Source organism: Nannobrachium achirus, assembly GCF_963921795.1.
Source record: "Nannobrachium achirus genome assembly, chromosome: 6".
In the NCBI taxonomy this organism is placed as follows: domain Eukaryota; kingdom Metazoa; phylum Chordata; class Actinopteri; order Myctophiformes; family Myctophidae; genus Nannobrachium; species Nannobrachium achirus.
The window spans coordinates 14,698,353-14,716,269 of NC_137815.1; the positions used below are offsets into that span (position 1 = coordinate 14,698,353).

The window sequence follows — 17,917 nt, forward strand, 5'->3', positions numbered from 1 at the left end:
CCTATAGTTTGTTTTCATTGTAGAATAGCTAATGAGGACGCTTAAATAGTAGAGAGGACTTGCGGTCTTGTACTTTTCTTTTTGTCCAGATGAATTTCTTCATAACATGATCATACAAATGCATCAATATGAGTCTTCTTCAGTAAAAATAAAAACACTGTGATGCTATCACTACTGTTTGAACCATTAATATGTAATATGAAGTGAGGGTCTCTCTCTCTCTCTCTCTCTCTCTCTCTCTCTCTCTCTCTCTCTCTCTCTCTCTCTCCCCCCTCTCTGTCTGTCTATCTGTCTGTCTCTCTCTGTTACTGTGTGTGCACATGCGTGTGTTTCATTTTGAATGATTGTATGAATAAAAGGAGTATATGGTGATCAAACATGTTGAAATTCAAATGACTACCAACCTGGCTTTTGTGAAGTTCCTCACAGCTGGGATCAGTCTCTGTCGCCCCAACTGGTCTGCGTTGTATTTGTCCAGGTCCAACATCTCCAGAACCTTTCCTGACATCACCAGCATGGAAGCCAGCGCTGAACACTGGGGCGCAGAGAGTTTCACCCCATTGTACTCTGACTCCAGGTACTGTTGGATCCCTTGACTTACTGAGGGGTCCTTCATCTCCATCAGACAGTGGAAGATGTTGATACATCTGTCATGAGAGGCATGGAGATTCTTCCTCTCCTTCAGGTTGTTGATGACCTTCTGGATCTCCTCAGGACAGTTGCCTCTCTGACCCAAAAGTCCTCCTAACATACGCTGGTTGGACTCGACTGAGAGACCATGAAGGAAGCGGGTAAAGAGGTCCAGGTTTCCACTCTCACTCTCTAAGTTTTTATTCATAGCAGCCCTCAGGAAGTCAGACAAGGAACCGTCACCACTGCCTCCCAGGAATGTCTTCAGGACCACCATGTTCCTTTGTGTGAAACTATGGAACAGAAAGACTGCAGCCATAAACTCCTGGATGCTCAGATGAACAAAGCAGTAGACCATTTGGAGGAAGAACACATCGTCTTTTCTGAAGAACGTTGTGCAGAAGCCTGAGTACAGAGAGATGTCGTTCACATCCAGACCACTCTCTTCCAGGTCTTTCTGGTAGAACATGATGTTGCCTTTTTGGAGTTGGTTTAACGCCAGCCTGCCCAGCTTCAGAAGAAGATCTCCTGCATCCTTCATGATCTTCTCTTTGTCTGCCTCATCTACTGCAGGATCCTTCATCTTCTCCCGCTGGGTCTCTCCCATCACAAAGTAGCAGTACAACTCAACCAGGGTTTTGGGCAGCACGTCTCTCATTCTCATGTTCTTCACAACAGTTGCAAGGATCCAACAGAAGACGGGGATTTCACACATGGTATGAAGGATGCTTGTTTCCTTGATGTGTGAGTAGATAGAGTTGGCCTGGTTCTCATCGCTGAACGCCTTTATGAAGAACTCCTTCTTCTGGTTATCCCTGATGAACCCTCGCACTTCTGTCATCTTGTTAACAAACCTCTGGATTTGTTTGGCTGCTGCAGGTCGTGAGGTTATCCAGATCTGAGCATAGGGTAGCAGCTCCCCCTTGATGAGGTTTACTAGAAGAACTTCAACTGGGTATGATTGGGTTATGTGCATTAAGCCGAAATCTTTAATGAAATTGAGACACATATAATTCTCATCATAACCGTCCATAACAAACAGAACCTTGAAGGGGCTGTCTTTGTATTTCTGCAATTCGTTGAGGATGTAATTGAGAACATTTTCCTCAATGAATGTGGTTTCCTTGATACATTTGTGAATTAGCTGTGCCAAACTAAACTTTTGTCCCTGGAGCAGATTTAACTGGCGGAACTTGAAAGGGAACACAAGGTGTGGATCTTGGGGAAAACATCTCTTGGCCCAGTCAAAGATAAATTTGTGTATGAGGAATGTTTTTCCAATTCCTGCACAGCCAACGGTAAGTACCGTTCTTTTTCTTCTTCCAGATTTTTCTTTAAAGATTTCACCAATTTCGATTTCTTTTTCCTCTCTTGCCTTATTCATCTCCAGCTGTCTGACCTCATGATTGCCTTGGATGTCTGCGACATTGATGCCTGCATTGTAGAGCGCGATGAAGATGTCTTTAAACATGACCTCTGACTCTGTGCCCAATGTTACACCTAGATATGTCTCGTCCATCATGCGTTGAAGCAGGTCTTCATAGAAAGTAATGGGACACCCTGATGGTTTCACCAACAGACCTGTAGTGAACAAAGCAATTCCATGATTAACAGCCAGAGTTAATCTGGGTACAGTATATACAGTATATAGAAATAAAAAATTAACATACATTACATAATATACATATACATACAGCAAAGCCTGATGGCCTCAGAAGTCTAATATCTCCCCCAGGCCACAGGGATATCTCTTTGATCTAGTGGTTAAGATATTTGGCCTTAACTTGGAAGACCAGGGTTTGAATCCTGTGTGTTTGTGCGCGTGTGTGCGTGTGTGTACACACACACACACACACACACACACACACACACACACACACACACACACACACACACACATACACATAGGCGGTCTTAATGGTGTCGTAATTTTAGATTGCTAAATAGCAGATCTACAAGCTCACAACGCGTCGCATCATGATGCGCTGTGAGCTTGTAGATCTACTATTTTCAGAGAGCTACACCCGAGTGTAACCAAACTATTCCCTCCCCAACATTTTAGTCTCGTTCAATTTGTTGACAAAATTGTCATTATATTTAGTCTTTGTTTTAGTCATTATGTAGTCTTTGTCAGTGAAAAAAGGTAATCGACGAACATTTTTAATCATAGTTCTAGTCGACAAAATTAACACACATTTTAGCCAATAAATAGGTTACATAGTTTTTCAATATTAATATCTGCGATATTGTATTAGGAGAAATGTGATATATTAAATCATATGTGTCACACAACGGGGAAGCTGGATGCCATAATGGCAAACCCCTCCCTCCCCCTCTTAAAGGATATAGTGGGACATCTGAGCAGGAGAGGAAACAGTAGATTCACCTCCCTGGGTGGACTTGGCATGTCCTTTGTGCAGGTTTCTATGAGGATTTACGAGACACACTTTGGTCGCTCTGCCAGGTAAACTGTCATACAACTTGGAATAAAAGATGTACCAAAACATATAATTCACTTTGATAGTTATTGTATTGATTGCACTGTGGACACTGTCACTTTTCTTTGCATTGCACTGATTGTACTGGTTCCATGGTTTGACACTGACACTTCTTGTTACAGGATAATCTGGTGTTATTGATGTTTTTCTGCATATAGTGCAGGATAGTTTATGCAGTTGTTCTTTACTGATGCTGCTTCTTATTGTTATGTATGTCTGACCTTTGTATTGCTGTATACATTCCTTACTTTGTATTTATAACTTTGTAACTCTAGCTGATGTGCTGCCTCCAGGGCCTAGAGTCTAGGCAACATAAAATCCTAAACATTGTATCATATTTAGACAACTAAAACTAGTTGGCCACTCGCGGGTGTCCAGGAGTGGACGTTAATTGCCGGGAGACTCACGGATGTTGCGGGAGAGTTGGGATGTCTGCACCAGCTGCATTTCCTCTTTCCCTGCATCCATAACCTCTTTGGCCTTCCTCCACCTACCCCATCCACCCCTCATCTATCTGTCTATCTCATTATCTGTCTATCTGTCTATGTGTCCCTCATCTCTCCTCTGCACATGACCAAACTATCTCAACCTCTATTGTTTTATCCCAAAACCTTCTAACCTATGCTGATCCTCTAATGTATTCATTTTATGCATGATGCGCACGTGGCACACATACACACATGCGCGCTCACGCACGCACACACAGTCACACACTCTCACACCATTTAAAGTACGGTAATTCGACTTTAAACAGCACTCACGTGAGACAGGATTGGCTGGCTGAGCGTTCCTGTTGAAAAGCAAATATTTTTTGTATTGTTAGTAACTAGACTGTGCAGTCTGTGTCTAGTAAATCCACCATCCTACACAAATCCTACTTTACACTATAGGACCAAACATTGTCAGTAATAACAATAACACATGATAGTGAAGGCTCATGGCCTGAAAAGGTACATTCTCTTGTAGCCTACTTATACAATGTCTGGACTCTGGCCTAAAGATGACTATAAATGAGTATTTCTTACAGATCATCAAGAAGTGCCTTCTCATGTTCTTCTAGACCTTTGTAGAACATTTCTTTGGCTCTGGCAGTGGTCAGGTGTGGATAGAGTGCTCTCATCATCTCATGTGTGGTGGTCTTAGATCTCACTTTAACGTAGCCCTCATTGGTGATGATTCTCTCATCACGGAGTAGATCAAGGATTGGACTGACCGCGGTCACTCGCTGAATCAGGTGACGCCAGTGTTTATCCACAAAGTGTTTATCTGAAGATAGAGGTTTTTATGTATTGTTATTATTAAAATGGCTCTGCAGTTTGTTCATGCATATTGTATAATCATTGGAAATGCCAACAAGCCTTTGAGTATAAAAATATATGTATGGAAAGTGATCTTGTGAATGGAATGTTGGATCTATTTAATTTTTTTTATGTAGGCTACATGACCCTGTTTTAAAGGACAACTCTGCAATAAATAAAATAGGCTAGGCTAGGCTCATTACTTATATTGATACAAAATGACCATGGGGTCTATTAGGCAGAAATGCCCCTTTCGTCCAGTTTCCCCATCAGAACCCAGCAGCCCTCATAGCATAGAGTGGAGCCCATACGCCTATCGATTTTACACCATTTTGTTTTGCGGTCAAAAGTGTACGTTATTTACATACACATCCTTGGTTGTCTCACACAAGACGCCACAGTCTCACATAGCCTATCATGTTTTGGGGTGAGCATTCGGCACAACAGCCAATCAAAGGTAGTTAGCCTAGATGTTATTTAGTCTGGAGTTGTCCTTTAACACAGTGTGTGTGAAGCACTGAAAACAGACTCTAAAGACCATTTCATAGCAGCACATCTATTCATAAAGTCATCTAGACTACAGGTAAACAGTGTGAACATCTCTACTACTATACTACAGGTAAATTGTGTGATGCATGGCACATTTATTCATAGTGTCAGCTCACCTGCAGTTTTAGAGACTCCTGTACTTGTTGATGTTGGAGTTGATGGTGGGTCATCATGCTGGTCTGGTGTTACAACTATTTGTTGAGTTAGAAAAGAAAGCAGACTTATATAAGAAACCTGGTATTACCTGGCAGTAACTCTCCTGCTGCTCAAATGATTAGAAAGTCTCAGGACAAAATGTACTGGTGTTGTTTTAACAATTGTAATGAAGATACATTATATCACAATAGAAGAACAGGGTAGGAATTTGTATAGAAAGGGGCATGTCTGATAAATTCATATTAAATGTCTAAAGCAACTTAATAAATCTGTGGGGAAAAGCAAAAACTGGACCTCAGTTGGCTCTGTACTTGGACTAATGTTTTGTCTATGCAAAATCTCTTCGTCAACAATAGACGATCTACAAGCTCACAATGTGGCACCTTTCAATGCGTTATGAGCTTGTTGATCTACTATTTTGGAAAATATTCCCCCCCAGATTAGAGATGTGGAGGTTCAAGTGGGGTCAGCTCACCTTCAGCTGTCGAGACGTCTCTACTTGTTGAAGTTGAAGCTGGCATTGGTGGGCCAGCATCTGTTACAACTATTGTGTCAGAAAAGACAACAGAAACCTGCTATTAGCTGTCAATAATTATCCTTACATTAGATTGCTTTTATTTGAGCTTAAGTGAGACAAACTATAATACTGTCTGGGTAGCAGGGAGCAGACCTACAACACTAGAAGGTGTTCTGTGTTGTTATACTGTTATTATTGCCCTTATTAACTTCATTATTATTATTATTAACTTGATGAATTGAATACATAGGACCATGATGGAAACAGGGTGACCCGACTCCTACACTCACTACATTAGTGTAAAGGACCCCCCCTTGATGATGAGAAGTGTTCTCAAATTCTGCCCAAACCCGACCAGACTCGACGTTCTTGGGCCGGACTGGGTCTAAATCGTATACTGTTTGCCAGTTAGGGGTCCAGTTAGGGCTGGGCCTTAATTTTCAGGCCTGTTGAGAATTCTAATGAGAAGACATGTACAGCAATTATTGGGACGCCAAAAGAATGAGAGCGAGAGAGGGGGGGAGGGGGGGTGAAAACATGAGACACATACAGAGATCTCAATATATGACGTGATCAGTCAGATCTGTGGTGCAAAATAGGTGTTAGGGCCACTTAGCGGCCTGACCTTTATCTACATGTGAGGGCCACATAGCAGCATATAGATGTTGGGGTTCAAGTAGTTAATCAGTTTATTGAAGACATCCAGTGATAGTGTCAGCTCACCTTCAACTTTAGAGACATCAGTTGTTGAAGTTGCAGCCTGCATTGGTGGGTCAGTGTTTCTAGCTTCATGCTGGTCATCTATTGTGACAGAAAAGACAACATACTTGCATAAAATACCGGCAATTACCTGAATTATCCTGATATTACAGTAAACTGATGTTTGTGTTTTAGTTTTAGTTTACCATGAGAAATGTCACAGCTTGTCTCTGTGTGTGTGTACAAATGTTTACAGTCTATGGGTTGGTTCCCTTGACACATCACTGTGACAGGTGTCACAGGTGATATCACAAATGACATCAACTACAGTATGTAAAAGTCCATATTTTAAAAATATTTAAAAGCCCTTTAGGGCGAGGGCGCATGTTGCCCTGAGGTGTCTTACTAGTAGTAATTCACTGTTGTCTACAGACAGCCAGGTACTCACGTGTGTGTGTGTGTGTGCGTGCGTGCGTGCGTGCGTGCGTGCGTGCGTGTGTGCGGATGGATGGATGGATGGCTTGATAGATGGATGAATGGATGGGTGGATATGAATGGTTTGCACCTGCTTCTCTTATCCAATTACAACATAGTGTGTTTCAATAAATTGTTAACTTGTCTCCACCTACCTTTGTATATGTGGGGAAACCTCTCCGCAAGATCATTCCTGTGGATGTTGTTCAGAACATTCACCACGATCTTCTGAGCTGCATCAATGGGGTAGCTGCGCACCAACAGACGAGCGATGGTCCTCTTGCCCGCCTTCTTCAGGGGTCTCTTTGGGATTGGATCGAGGCCTTCAAGGACATCAGGGTGTCGCAAACCCAACTTGAACATCTCCAATTCAAAGTTCTCCAGCTTATCCAGAGTTTTGAAGATGCGTTCCTCAAGTGGCTCCATGGTTGAGACCTGTTACAGAAGATGTTCACATCACAGCTTCATTCTCCTATGGGGTTGGTTGTTAAGAGACTGAACACATGTTTAACGATATTTCATGTACATTAGCAAATACTCGTTATTGTACAATTATACATGCAATGTTTCTAAATCATGTCGTAGGGGCTAGCTTTGTCCACAGAGAATGAAAAAAGTCCATGTTGATGTTGATTAAGTGAAGCTATTTGTGCTAATATCAAACAGAGCATGATATCCACACTGTGTGTAAGCATTATGGACATGATATTGAAAGTGCTCCTCAGCTCAAAAGGTGTTCTCTGTGGACAAGACCCCTTATAGTTTAAATATTGTTACTATATGAATGTACAGTAGAACATTAGATCATGGGACATACACAACAACTGAGGCGTGGCTGTGCATTAGGCTAGACAGCTATGAGTGTGCATGTGTGCAAATGCAAATTTAGATTAAAACAATGTCCAACATGCAATAGACTGAATAGAGCATCCTATTAAGGACTGATGGTCTCTTTGAATTATTAAACAATACTAATGTCTACTGTATGTTCTTGCAGTGAATGTCTACAATGCAGTCTACAACACACTGAACTCTGGTCTTCAGTTAGTTTGTTGTATAAATAAACATACCATGTGACGTGTCCTCCCTGTGCATAGGTGGTTCCCCATGTTTATGTCTTCCGTGCTGCTTCTTCTAATGGTTCAGGTGACAAATGACAAGAACAACATTGAACAACATTTAATAAGAACAGAACTGACTGCCTGGAGTTGTCAACATAGCCAATGTGAAGCCCCAAAGACACCCAAAATAATATTGTGAAAGGGAAAATATTATTTAATAAAGGAAAATACCCGTTTTAGCCGACTTTATACCCGAATTATTTTTCCATTTAATTGTAGCCTACACTCTCTGAGTTACACCCATGATAAGGGTCCATTTGGTTCCTAACTAATTGTAGCCCCCATTACAGCCAAGAGGCAGTGCACAACAGCCCTGCATATCGGGCTTAGTCCTATTCACCATATTCCTGGCCCTCTCTATGGAGGCTGCCATTTTCTTTTACAGAGGGCGCTAGAGAGTTTTTCTCTGTGTGCTGCTTCAAAAAACATCTTTTCACTTCCTCCCAAGTAAGGAAGTGACACGGAATTGTCTGTTGCCAGATTTTGCCAAAGAAATAAGCCCAACAGAAGCAACCAGGCTATACTACTATACATATACAATTGAAAATAGCAGATCAGCAAGCTCACAATGTGTCACATGGCGACACATTGTGAGCTTGTATATTTGCTATTTAAAAAATACTGAGGGAAAAAAAGGAAATTTGAATATTTTTGAAACATAAATCTCTGTGGAAGTCCCTGGCACCGCATATTTTCAGATGGGGGTCTGCGACTGTGGACAAATATGTTAATCTGGGGTCCTTGATATGAAAAGATTTGGGAACCACTGGTTTAAAAATATATATTAGAAAGTAAGCCCAATAAGCAACTATACTATTTTTTTAGAGATACAAATTGCGTATTATAAGCAGACATGGCAACCCAGGTACATTCAGAGCCCAGAGCCTAGAACGCCAACTACTGACACTTTAATGCAAGGACAACAGGAAACCAAATGTTTTTCAGGGCAGCTTTTTCAGCCTCCGCCTCTTTCAGAATATGAACTAGAATAAAAAGGAAGGATATAAAACGGGGGCGTGTCCCAGCGTGGTAGTACAATCTGGCCTGCACCTACACTTTAAGCATCAATGTAAGAAATACACGTTTCGTTTAATGGCTACAGAGATACTGTGTAGTGATCTGCATGATTTTTGGACAAAATCTAACAGGCCCGTGGTTCTGCTATGGGCGGCTCTGTTGCGTTTGCTCAGCAACAGGTGGCTACGCCTCCTGCCCAGAGACGAGCCTGCAGTGTGCGTGTGCACGTTCTCAAAGCGCGAGACAGCGGCCGCAGCGCAGTGCATTGTGGGGTGGTAGGGCTTGAATAGTGACCATCGAATGCACCCTACAAATCCAAATGCATTGTGGGATACTTCAGTACACTGTATTAGGGTACAAAAAGCTGACCAGCCCCACTGATTGGCCCACTGCATAGGCATCCACGGCAACAGGGAGGGGGCGGCCATTCCTCACCTGTGCAGAGACTATAAAAGCCACTCTAAAGCAGACAACCCGATGAGTTGAGCCATGCTACATCTCCCCACTGAGCCGACTGGGTTCTTTGTTTTGATGATTTTCATTGAAAACTACTTGTTAAGCACAATGTGACAAGAGAAACTTACTAGACTGGCCATGCTGTCAAATGGACCCTTAAAGGTCTGTAACTCTGAGAGTGTACAAATGGACCCATACAGGTCTGTAACTCTGAGAGTGTACAAATGGACCCATACAGGTCTGTAACTCTGAGAGTGTACAAATGGACCCATACAGGTCTGTAACTCTGAGAGTGTACAAATGGACCCATACAGGTCTGTAACTCTGAGAGTGTACAAATGGACCCATGCAGGTCTGTAACTCTGAGAGTGTACAAATGGACCCATACAGGTCTGTAACTCTGAGAGTGTACAAATGGACCCATGCAGGTCTGTAACTCTGAGAGTGTACAAATGGACCCATACAGGTCTGTAACTCTGAGAGTGTACAAATGGACCCATACAGGTCTGTAACTCTGAGAGTGTACAAATGGACCCTTACATGTGTCCCCAGACCACCTGGGTTAGGAACACTAACGTATCCTCTATTCAAATTGTCCAGAGGGTGGACTCTGGACGGTGGACGATGGGCCTGAGAGGCCCACGTTGCTCCCATGAGTCCCATCTGCGCCAAACTACTAGTGGTTGGGCGTGCTGGGTCACATGGTCTGCAGTCACAACATGACGTGTCCAGGAGCGAACACTAATTCCGGGGAGACTCCCAGAACATCTGGGAGAGGTGGGATGACTGTGTATAGTGTACAGTATGTCAGTCAAGTATTTTTCAAGGATTCCATTTCTTATGATTAATAAGAAATGTGGCCAGCTGTGACAGGGACACTGTCATCTATAGATAATCATATATTTTTGACCAATATGACCCTTGACCTAAACTGAGTTTGACCCCCATAATCTAAAACTAGAGAGAGGGGGATAGAGAGTATCTTTCACAAGATCTTGTAGTCAGAACTCACCAAATCAAAGTGTTTAAACTCCAAATCAATGGGCAGCACAGATCTCCTCAAATGAGACAACCTTAAAGAGAGAGAGAGAGGAGAGAAAGGTGATCATGGTATTTGAGTTAAATGATCACAGTAATGAAATGTTTAATGTAGAAACATGTATAAGATTTATATTCTTACTTGGTGGGAAATGCTGCATGGCTCTGAAACCCCTCAATAGCAACATCCTGAGAGAGAGAGAGAGAGAGAGAGAGAGAGAGAGAGAGAGAGAGAGAGAGAGAGAGAAAACATAATTACAACATTATGAATAAATAGCATTAACCGCATTGCTGGGGGGGAACATTCCCCCCAAAAAGCCAATCTACAAGCTGGCAGGGTCTGCCAAAATCCTCACTAGGAGGCCAGATCTACAAATGTTCTGTCATCTGTCTACTACATAAAGATAACTAAATTACATTTTAACCTTTCCCTGCAAGGTCATCGAGGCTAAGGCAAGTTCTACGGTCTAAGGTGGAGTCTGAAGAGGTGCGTCTTCTTCAGAATACGCCGGAAAAGGCTTCAAATGGCCATAACTCACTCTCAGTCTGTGTAGTGTAGCGGCCTGGAAACTGGTCTCACAAAAGCACCATATGGTGATGTAGAGTTACTTTATCAACAGGCCTGAAAATTAAAGCCCGGCCCTATTCGGACCCGCCCGCCCGAGCAACAGCATCACTTTAGGAAGAGACGTATGGTATGTGAATGCGCGATTGCGCGTGCATGTGCGTTAATAAGGGCACTCCCCCACTCTTAAAAGTAGCACTACACCTCTGAACACAATACAACACACTGCATTCCCTGTAACAACACAAAACAACAAGACAATTACAAAACCAGAGGGTAAAACCAGCTGTGTCTTTACTGCTGCTGCCCCCAGGCTCTGGAACAGAAGATCACATTCCACTAGAAATGCTCAGACTATCGGGCTTTTTAAATCTCTCCTCAAGACATTCGTTTTCTCTAGCTTCTAATGTAGTTTGCGTCTTGTTTCATATGTTTTCATTGTTGCATGTACTGTGACTTTGTTGTTGCAGAGGCCTGTTCTGTTGATGCCTTCTATGAAGAACACTTTGGTCAATATCTAAATTGACTCAATTTAGATCTTTGTAAATGTGCTGTAAAAATAATGTTTTGTATGCCATGATTTTGACAACATAACCTTAACTGCAAATGTTATATTTGTGTCCTTGCGCTCTCCTTTATTTGGACATGAATACTAGTTATCAACAGGCCTGGAAAATTACACACCCATTAGAAAATATTAAAACACCCAAGGGCCAAAATACCTTGAAATAACCCTTATTTGACCCCTTCAGAATGAGACAAACACGAACCATATAAAATTCATCCTCGGGTCGCAAATGGCCCCCGGGCCGCACTTTGGATGCATGCGTGTGTGCGTGTTGGAACAGACTCCCTCTATTCTCCCCTTCCTCTGTGTGTGTGTGTGCGTGCGTGCATGTGTTGAAACAACAATAAAGTCTAAACTAAAATGTTGTCGACCCAAAAAAAACTAAAACTTATCAGGTGACTAAAATATGACAAAAACTAAATGGAATTCTATTAAAAAGACTATTACTAAAACTAAATCAAAATCAACACTGCTGGTATTCAAATTATTGTCTTAGGAATGCGACATAAACTTTAAAATTATCCATCCAATTAAAGCCTCCATGGGGTGGAAAAAAAAGATCTTGGATGTCTCCGTATATTATACAGTACAGTATAATGCATGTCTATAGTCAAGTCTATTTGGATTCCATTTCTTGTGACAGTTTACTATCAGGAGTATCTTCTATTAAAAATCAAATATAAACAGAGTAGCATGGATTCAGAACTCACAAGTCAAAATGTTGTATGTAAACTCCTCGTCAATGGGCAGCACAACTCTCCTCAAATGAGATGACCTTACAAAGAGAGAGAGAGAGAGAGAGAGAGAGAGAGAGAGAGAGAGAGAGAGAGAGAGAGGGGAGAGAAAGGTGATCCTGGTATTTGAGTTAAATGATCACAGTAATGGAATGTTTAATGTAGAAACATGTAGAAGATAGTTTTATATTCTTACTTGGTGGGAAATGCTGCATGGCTCTGAAACCCCTCAATAGCAACATCCTGAGAGAGAGAGAGAGAGAGAGAGAGAGAGAGAGAGAGAGAGAGAGAGAGAGAGAGAGAGAGAGAGAGAGAGATGAATAAATAGCATTAACCGCATTGCTGGGGGGGAAGCTGTCAGGCTATGCCAAAATCCTCACTAGGAGGCCAGATCTACAAATGATCTGGAGTCATAAATCTTATGAGTCATAGACCTTACTACATAAATTAAGTTTTAACCTTTGCCTGTGACTGGAGTTAAAGGTTGTGTAGCGGCCTGGAAATCTGGTCTCACAAAAGCCCTATAATGGTGATGTGGAATTACTTTATCTACAGGCCTGGAAATTAAGGCCCGGCCTGATCCGGACCCGCCTGCCCGCCCGAGCATCATCATCACTTTAGGCAGACAGAGACGTGCAGAGTGTGCATTAATAAGGTTGTGTGATCGTTAGCATCATTAGCAGCCCTAGCTGCAGGCCTGCACCACAGTCAGCTAACACACAATACAAAGCAATGTGACACATTCACTCACTCATTAACACACATGAGTATATCATTAAAATAGGTACGTATGTATCACACGTACACAATACACATACTGCTGATGCTGTCAATAATTATTTTCATTATATCTCAATATCTATTGAACAGCAATAGAATGCTGCTGAATGCTTGAGAATGCTCAAATACAGCATTTTGATAAACCCATTTAGGCATTTAGGACTGAGGCTGATTCTAAAAACACCATCTAAATTCTACGTTTTCTGAAAAAACTTCAAATATTCATTCAGAAATTACAAAATGAATGTTACTAACTTACTATATACCGGTATTAACAAGAACCTCAAAAGGGGTTCCCATCCTAATGTGTTAAAGTGATTTTTTAACAATTTGATTAGACCAGAGCTGCTGATCCATATTCATCAATAAGTATTCACCCTCACCTGCAACAAATGCACTCACAGTCACAGCGACACACAACCCAGGTTGAATATAAATATGACTCCTGCTCTGAATGTATTGAAGTCTTACCTGTGTTGTTGTGCTGCATTTCTTCAGGTAGACGTCTTCATTGTCTGAGTACAGGTATACAACTGACCAGAGTAAGGTCACTATATAGCCCTGACAGGGCTCTGGGCAGGACACGACAGAACCTGCATGTCCATTTAAGTCAGTTGTCATTTGAGGAATGCAGGCGATTGAGCAAGTCATGGCTTCCAAGTAGACAAATGTGTTTACTCGTTCTCATGTTGGAAAAACCATGGAGACTTGAGTTCAATAATATATTTTGTTTTTTGTCACATTCCTAAGACAAAAAATTGATTATAGTAAACTTACCCTGACGCGACAGTTTCCCCATCCAGGGCCATGCATTTGGGTCCCCATCCGGAGTCAATGGGGGTACATTTACTATAGGCCTAATCATATTTTTGTCTTAGGAATGCGACAAATACAAAAAATATATTATTGAACTCATGTCTCCATGGCATGAGTAATCAATAGAAAAAAAGTAATTTAGGGGGTGAACTAATCCTTTAAGTTAAAGTATAAACACTGCAATGTAGAAATGTACTTGAGTACAAAAAAGTACAAAAGTAACGGCATGTAATGGTGTGTGTGTGTGTGTGTGTGTGTGTGTGTGTGTGTGTGTGTGTGTGTGTGTGTGTGTGTGTGTGTGTGTGTGTGCGTTCATGCGTGCGTTCGTGTGTGTGCGTGTGTGCGTGCGTGCGTGCGTGCGTGCGTGTGTGTGTGTGTGTGTGTGTGTGTTGAAACACCCCCTCTCCTCTTCTCTTCTCCCCTCCTTCAGAGGTCATCAACTTCAACATGTCCGTACAGGGACAAACGTGTCCATAGCAAAGACATTCCTTGTCCGTGGCAAATTTGAGATTTTCTGTTTTACTCACCATTATAATGACCCAATTACTAAATGTCAGTCTCCAGGTTTTCTTCACAATATGTATGAAAGATTTACTATGATACTATTATGGCACATGTTCTCGAATTGCAAAACTGTTCATTATCCCTTCGTGTTTCAGTTAATGTTATTGTCCACTTATTCTGTGTCCATGACAAAAATATATTTTTTAATTTGACAAAAATGTTCACAAGCCAACATGGTGATAACCCCTGCTCTCTCTCTCTCTCTCTCTCTCTCTCTGTGTGTGTGTGTGTGTGTGTGTGTGTGTGTGTGTGTGTGTGTGTGTGTGTGCGTGCGTGCGTGCGTGCGTGCGTGCGTGCGTGCGTGCGTGCGTGCGTGCGTGCGTGCGTGCGTCCGTGCGTGCGTGCGTGTGCGCGTGTGTGTTGAAACAGGTGATCTATCCTTTCTTCCTCCCACCCCCTCTCTTCTGTTCCCCTTTTTTATTTTTTGTTGCCTGTCTTTTGAACTAAAAGACAAGTGAGGCGTTGTGTGCTTGTAGATCTGCTGTTATCACTACTTTTGTGCAACGGCCTTGTATGATGAAGCAGGGCTTTGCTTTGCGAAGAAATGTACAAATTTGAAACTTGGAGATGCAAGGTTTCTGCCCGACAGTGACGATTTACTTTGTGGCCGCCCAGCCCCCAAAATGGAACGAAGGCCGACATTGAATTTTTATTTTTTTCCTAATGGCTGGCCTGGACCGGCCGGGAATGAACCGGCCGTTCGGGAGTTGTCCCGCTTTTCCCAATGGCCAGCACGTCCCTGAATTGATGCATGGGTACACTCACTCCCTCTGTTGTGTATTTCGTGCATCTGTGACCTCAGGGCATGCCATTTTTATATGATTGTGTCATGGTGATCTTTTACCCTGTGTATAATAATTATAAGTGAGTATGTGTAGCACCCTTATCGACGGGCTTGACCACTGGGCTAGTTTCTAGGTTCTTAAAAGAGTGGGGGGACAATAAAATGATAGACCATGCAGAGACCACTTCCTTTGAGATGAAAATCAGGGACACCTCTTGACCGCAGCTGAATAAAAATCATGAAATATGAAAATGAATGATAGTGATACACAGATAAGCCCTAATCATTTTGATAGTTTAATCTGTTAAAAAGACTGTCAAAAGAACCTGCAGTAGCAAGTTCACACTTTTGAGTGTTACTTGCATAATATCCTATGTAAACCACACTTCACACCCTTATGTCTGAGAAACGTTAACATTTCCTTCTTCTGCTTCATGCGTGTTTCTAAAAGTGTTGCGTACTGAAAACTTAATTTGATATTTTCGTGCTCTCTGGTTTTAACAAGAAACATGGAGACTGCCATGCTCGACGGAAACGTTTTCAGTGCTGAATTGTCAGATGTCATGAAAGATGTGAAGAAGCTGTGAAGAACACACTGCTCTACTTCACCATTCCGAGGCTTAATGGATTTTACATTGTCGCACATTTTTAAGTTATGTATCTCGTCAGGAGTTTTTACTTCTCCAAATTAACTGCACAGAGCTGGCTGACAATTTCAATGATGATGTCTGGGTTGTGAGCTGCACAGAATGTTAAGGTTCTATGCAAGGCTACAAATCAAGCACCATTCACGTTTCTGTATGACAGAATGGAAAGCATTCTAAGAAATAAGAATATACAGTATGGGGTCCCTGCTTCATCTCTCAGCTAAGGGGTCCTTGGCCTTAAAAACGTTGAAGACCCCTTTGATTGATCCTGTTTGGTTAATATTATTAATATAATATTAATATAGTAGTGTGTACCAATTTGTGTATAACGGTCAAATATCATAATTCTTTGCTGTTTGCCACTCTGTGTTCCAACTAACAGTTCCTACAGCCTTGACACTGTACAAGGGCCTGATATTTAACTGGCAAACCATCTTTAAGTAAACAATCTTTAGCCTTATGGAGTGACGGCAGGAAGCTGTCAACAACAAGATTGAACTCTATCAACAACTCTGTTGTGTTCTGACCACTGATAGGTCAGGTCAGCCGATGAGGTGACCACGGTCACGATATTACATCATACTGTTTCACAGTAACTATATAAAATCATGTCAACTGTCTATTAGCCAGAGAAGCAACTATGGGTGAACTTACTTGCTGTACTGTACGTTGAACTCTGAACTATTCTTTCAATACAACTAACAGAAAAACTGACTTGCACTGGTGCGTGGCCTCCTTTCTTGTGTCTTCAATTATTATGGGATATTCTTTGACTCTGACTGACTGTGATTTTACCCTGTGGGAGGAAACTGAGTCTTCTGTGAAAGGATGACTTTCTAAAGGAATTACAAATATGGGAATTAATCCAAAAAACCCATCACCCTTATCTACATAAAAGCAGAAATACTTCATCCAGTTGCACAAACCTATCCATACTGCAGGCAATAAAAACTATAATATAGGTCTTAGTGCCTGGGGATACAAACCTGGATACAGTACATCACTTGTTTGAGTTAACATATTATAATAATGTATTACGTTATATTAACTCAAAGAAGTGATGCAGGGCCGGTTTCTGCTATAATCAATATAAGCTGTCGCTTAGGGCCACAACCACTAGCGGGGCCACATCAGAGGATGGTTGTGCTGGGAGTGTTAGGTATAACTGTGCCAAAATGCAGTTTTCTATGCATTTTGGGGAGTTTGACCCCCTTTAAGACTTTCGGACTTGGATTACATTTCTATTTTGTTTTTGGCACTGTTTTTGTCTATTTCCAAATGTTGCAATTCTTTTTTTTTAAGTTCACACACGCAAATGGAAACTGTTGACACACCATCACGCTGTTATCTATCTGCTCTGGCCACAACCACATCCGTTTTGATGATTCAGCTTCTAATCAAATCAGAAGATAAGTATAAAGGCCTGCACAATAGATTCGAATTCTGTTTATTTTAGCTTGGCATGATATGACAAATAAATAAATTAATACATAAATAAATGCAAAACTAACAGTAGAAAGGCTTCATAAAACATGTTCATAATTATGTGTGGTTGTGGTTTTCAGGTAATGTGGCTGTAGGCCTATGGTAGACCGTGGCCATCGTGGCTGTCTCTGCCACTTTGTTGCTGCTGCTTGTGGTCGCTGTGACACACGTCTGCACACGTAAGAGTTTCCATCTTTTATCAATGCATGCTGGCACACAAAAGCACGCGTGTGTGTCAGAGAGAGAGAGAGAGAGAGAGAGAGAGAGAGAGAGAGAGAGAGGCGGCCGTGGGATACCAATTTTATCATCAGGACAGAGAAACAAACATAATTTATGAGCTTCAGTTGTTTGTGTTCCAGTTCCAATGTTGTTGCTCATTTCTATTTATTTCTTCAATTTCATTTAATCTCGGATCTCCTTCTCTCTCCTGATTGGATACAATTGGTATCCCAAACCTGAAAATGTGTTTACTCAAGAGCTGTAGAAACGGGGAAGCCTCAGTTACTGAACAAACAAACATT

The 17,917-nt window shown here is 41.8% G+C and overlaps 1 protein-coding gene across 1 annotated transcript; it reads right to left on the reverse strand.

The window, feature by feature from the left end:
• Window positions 1–4,149: 4,149 nt before the first annotated feature.
• LOC308286828 (apoptosis-associated speck-like protein containing a CARD) lies at window positions 4,150–7,247 on the reverse strand (the record flags this gene model as incomplete). The annotated part of the gene is made up of 2 exons (XM_080727951.1): window positions 4,150–4,394; window positions 6,977–7,247. The coding sequence occupies 2 exons, from the start codon at window positions 7,245–7,247 to the stop codon at window positions 4,150–4,152; spliced, it is 516 nt and encodes a 171-aa protein (XP_080584077.1).
• Window positions 7,248–17,917: the final 10,670 nt, after the last annotated feature.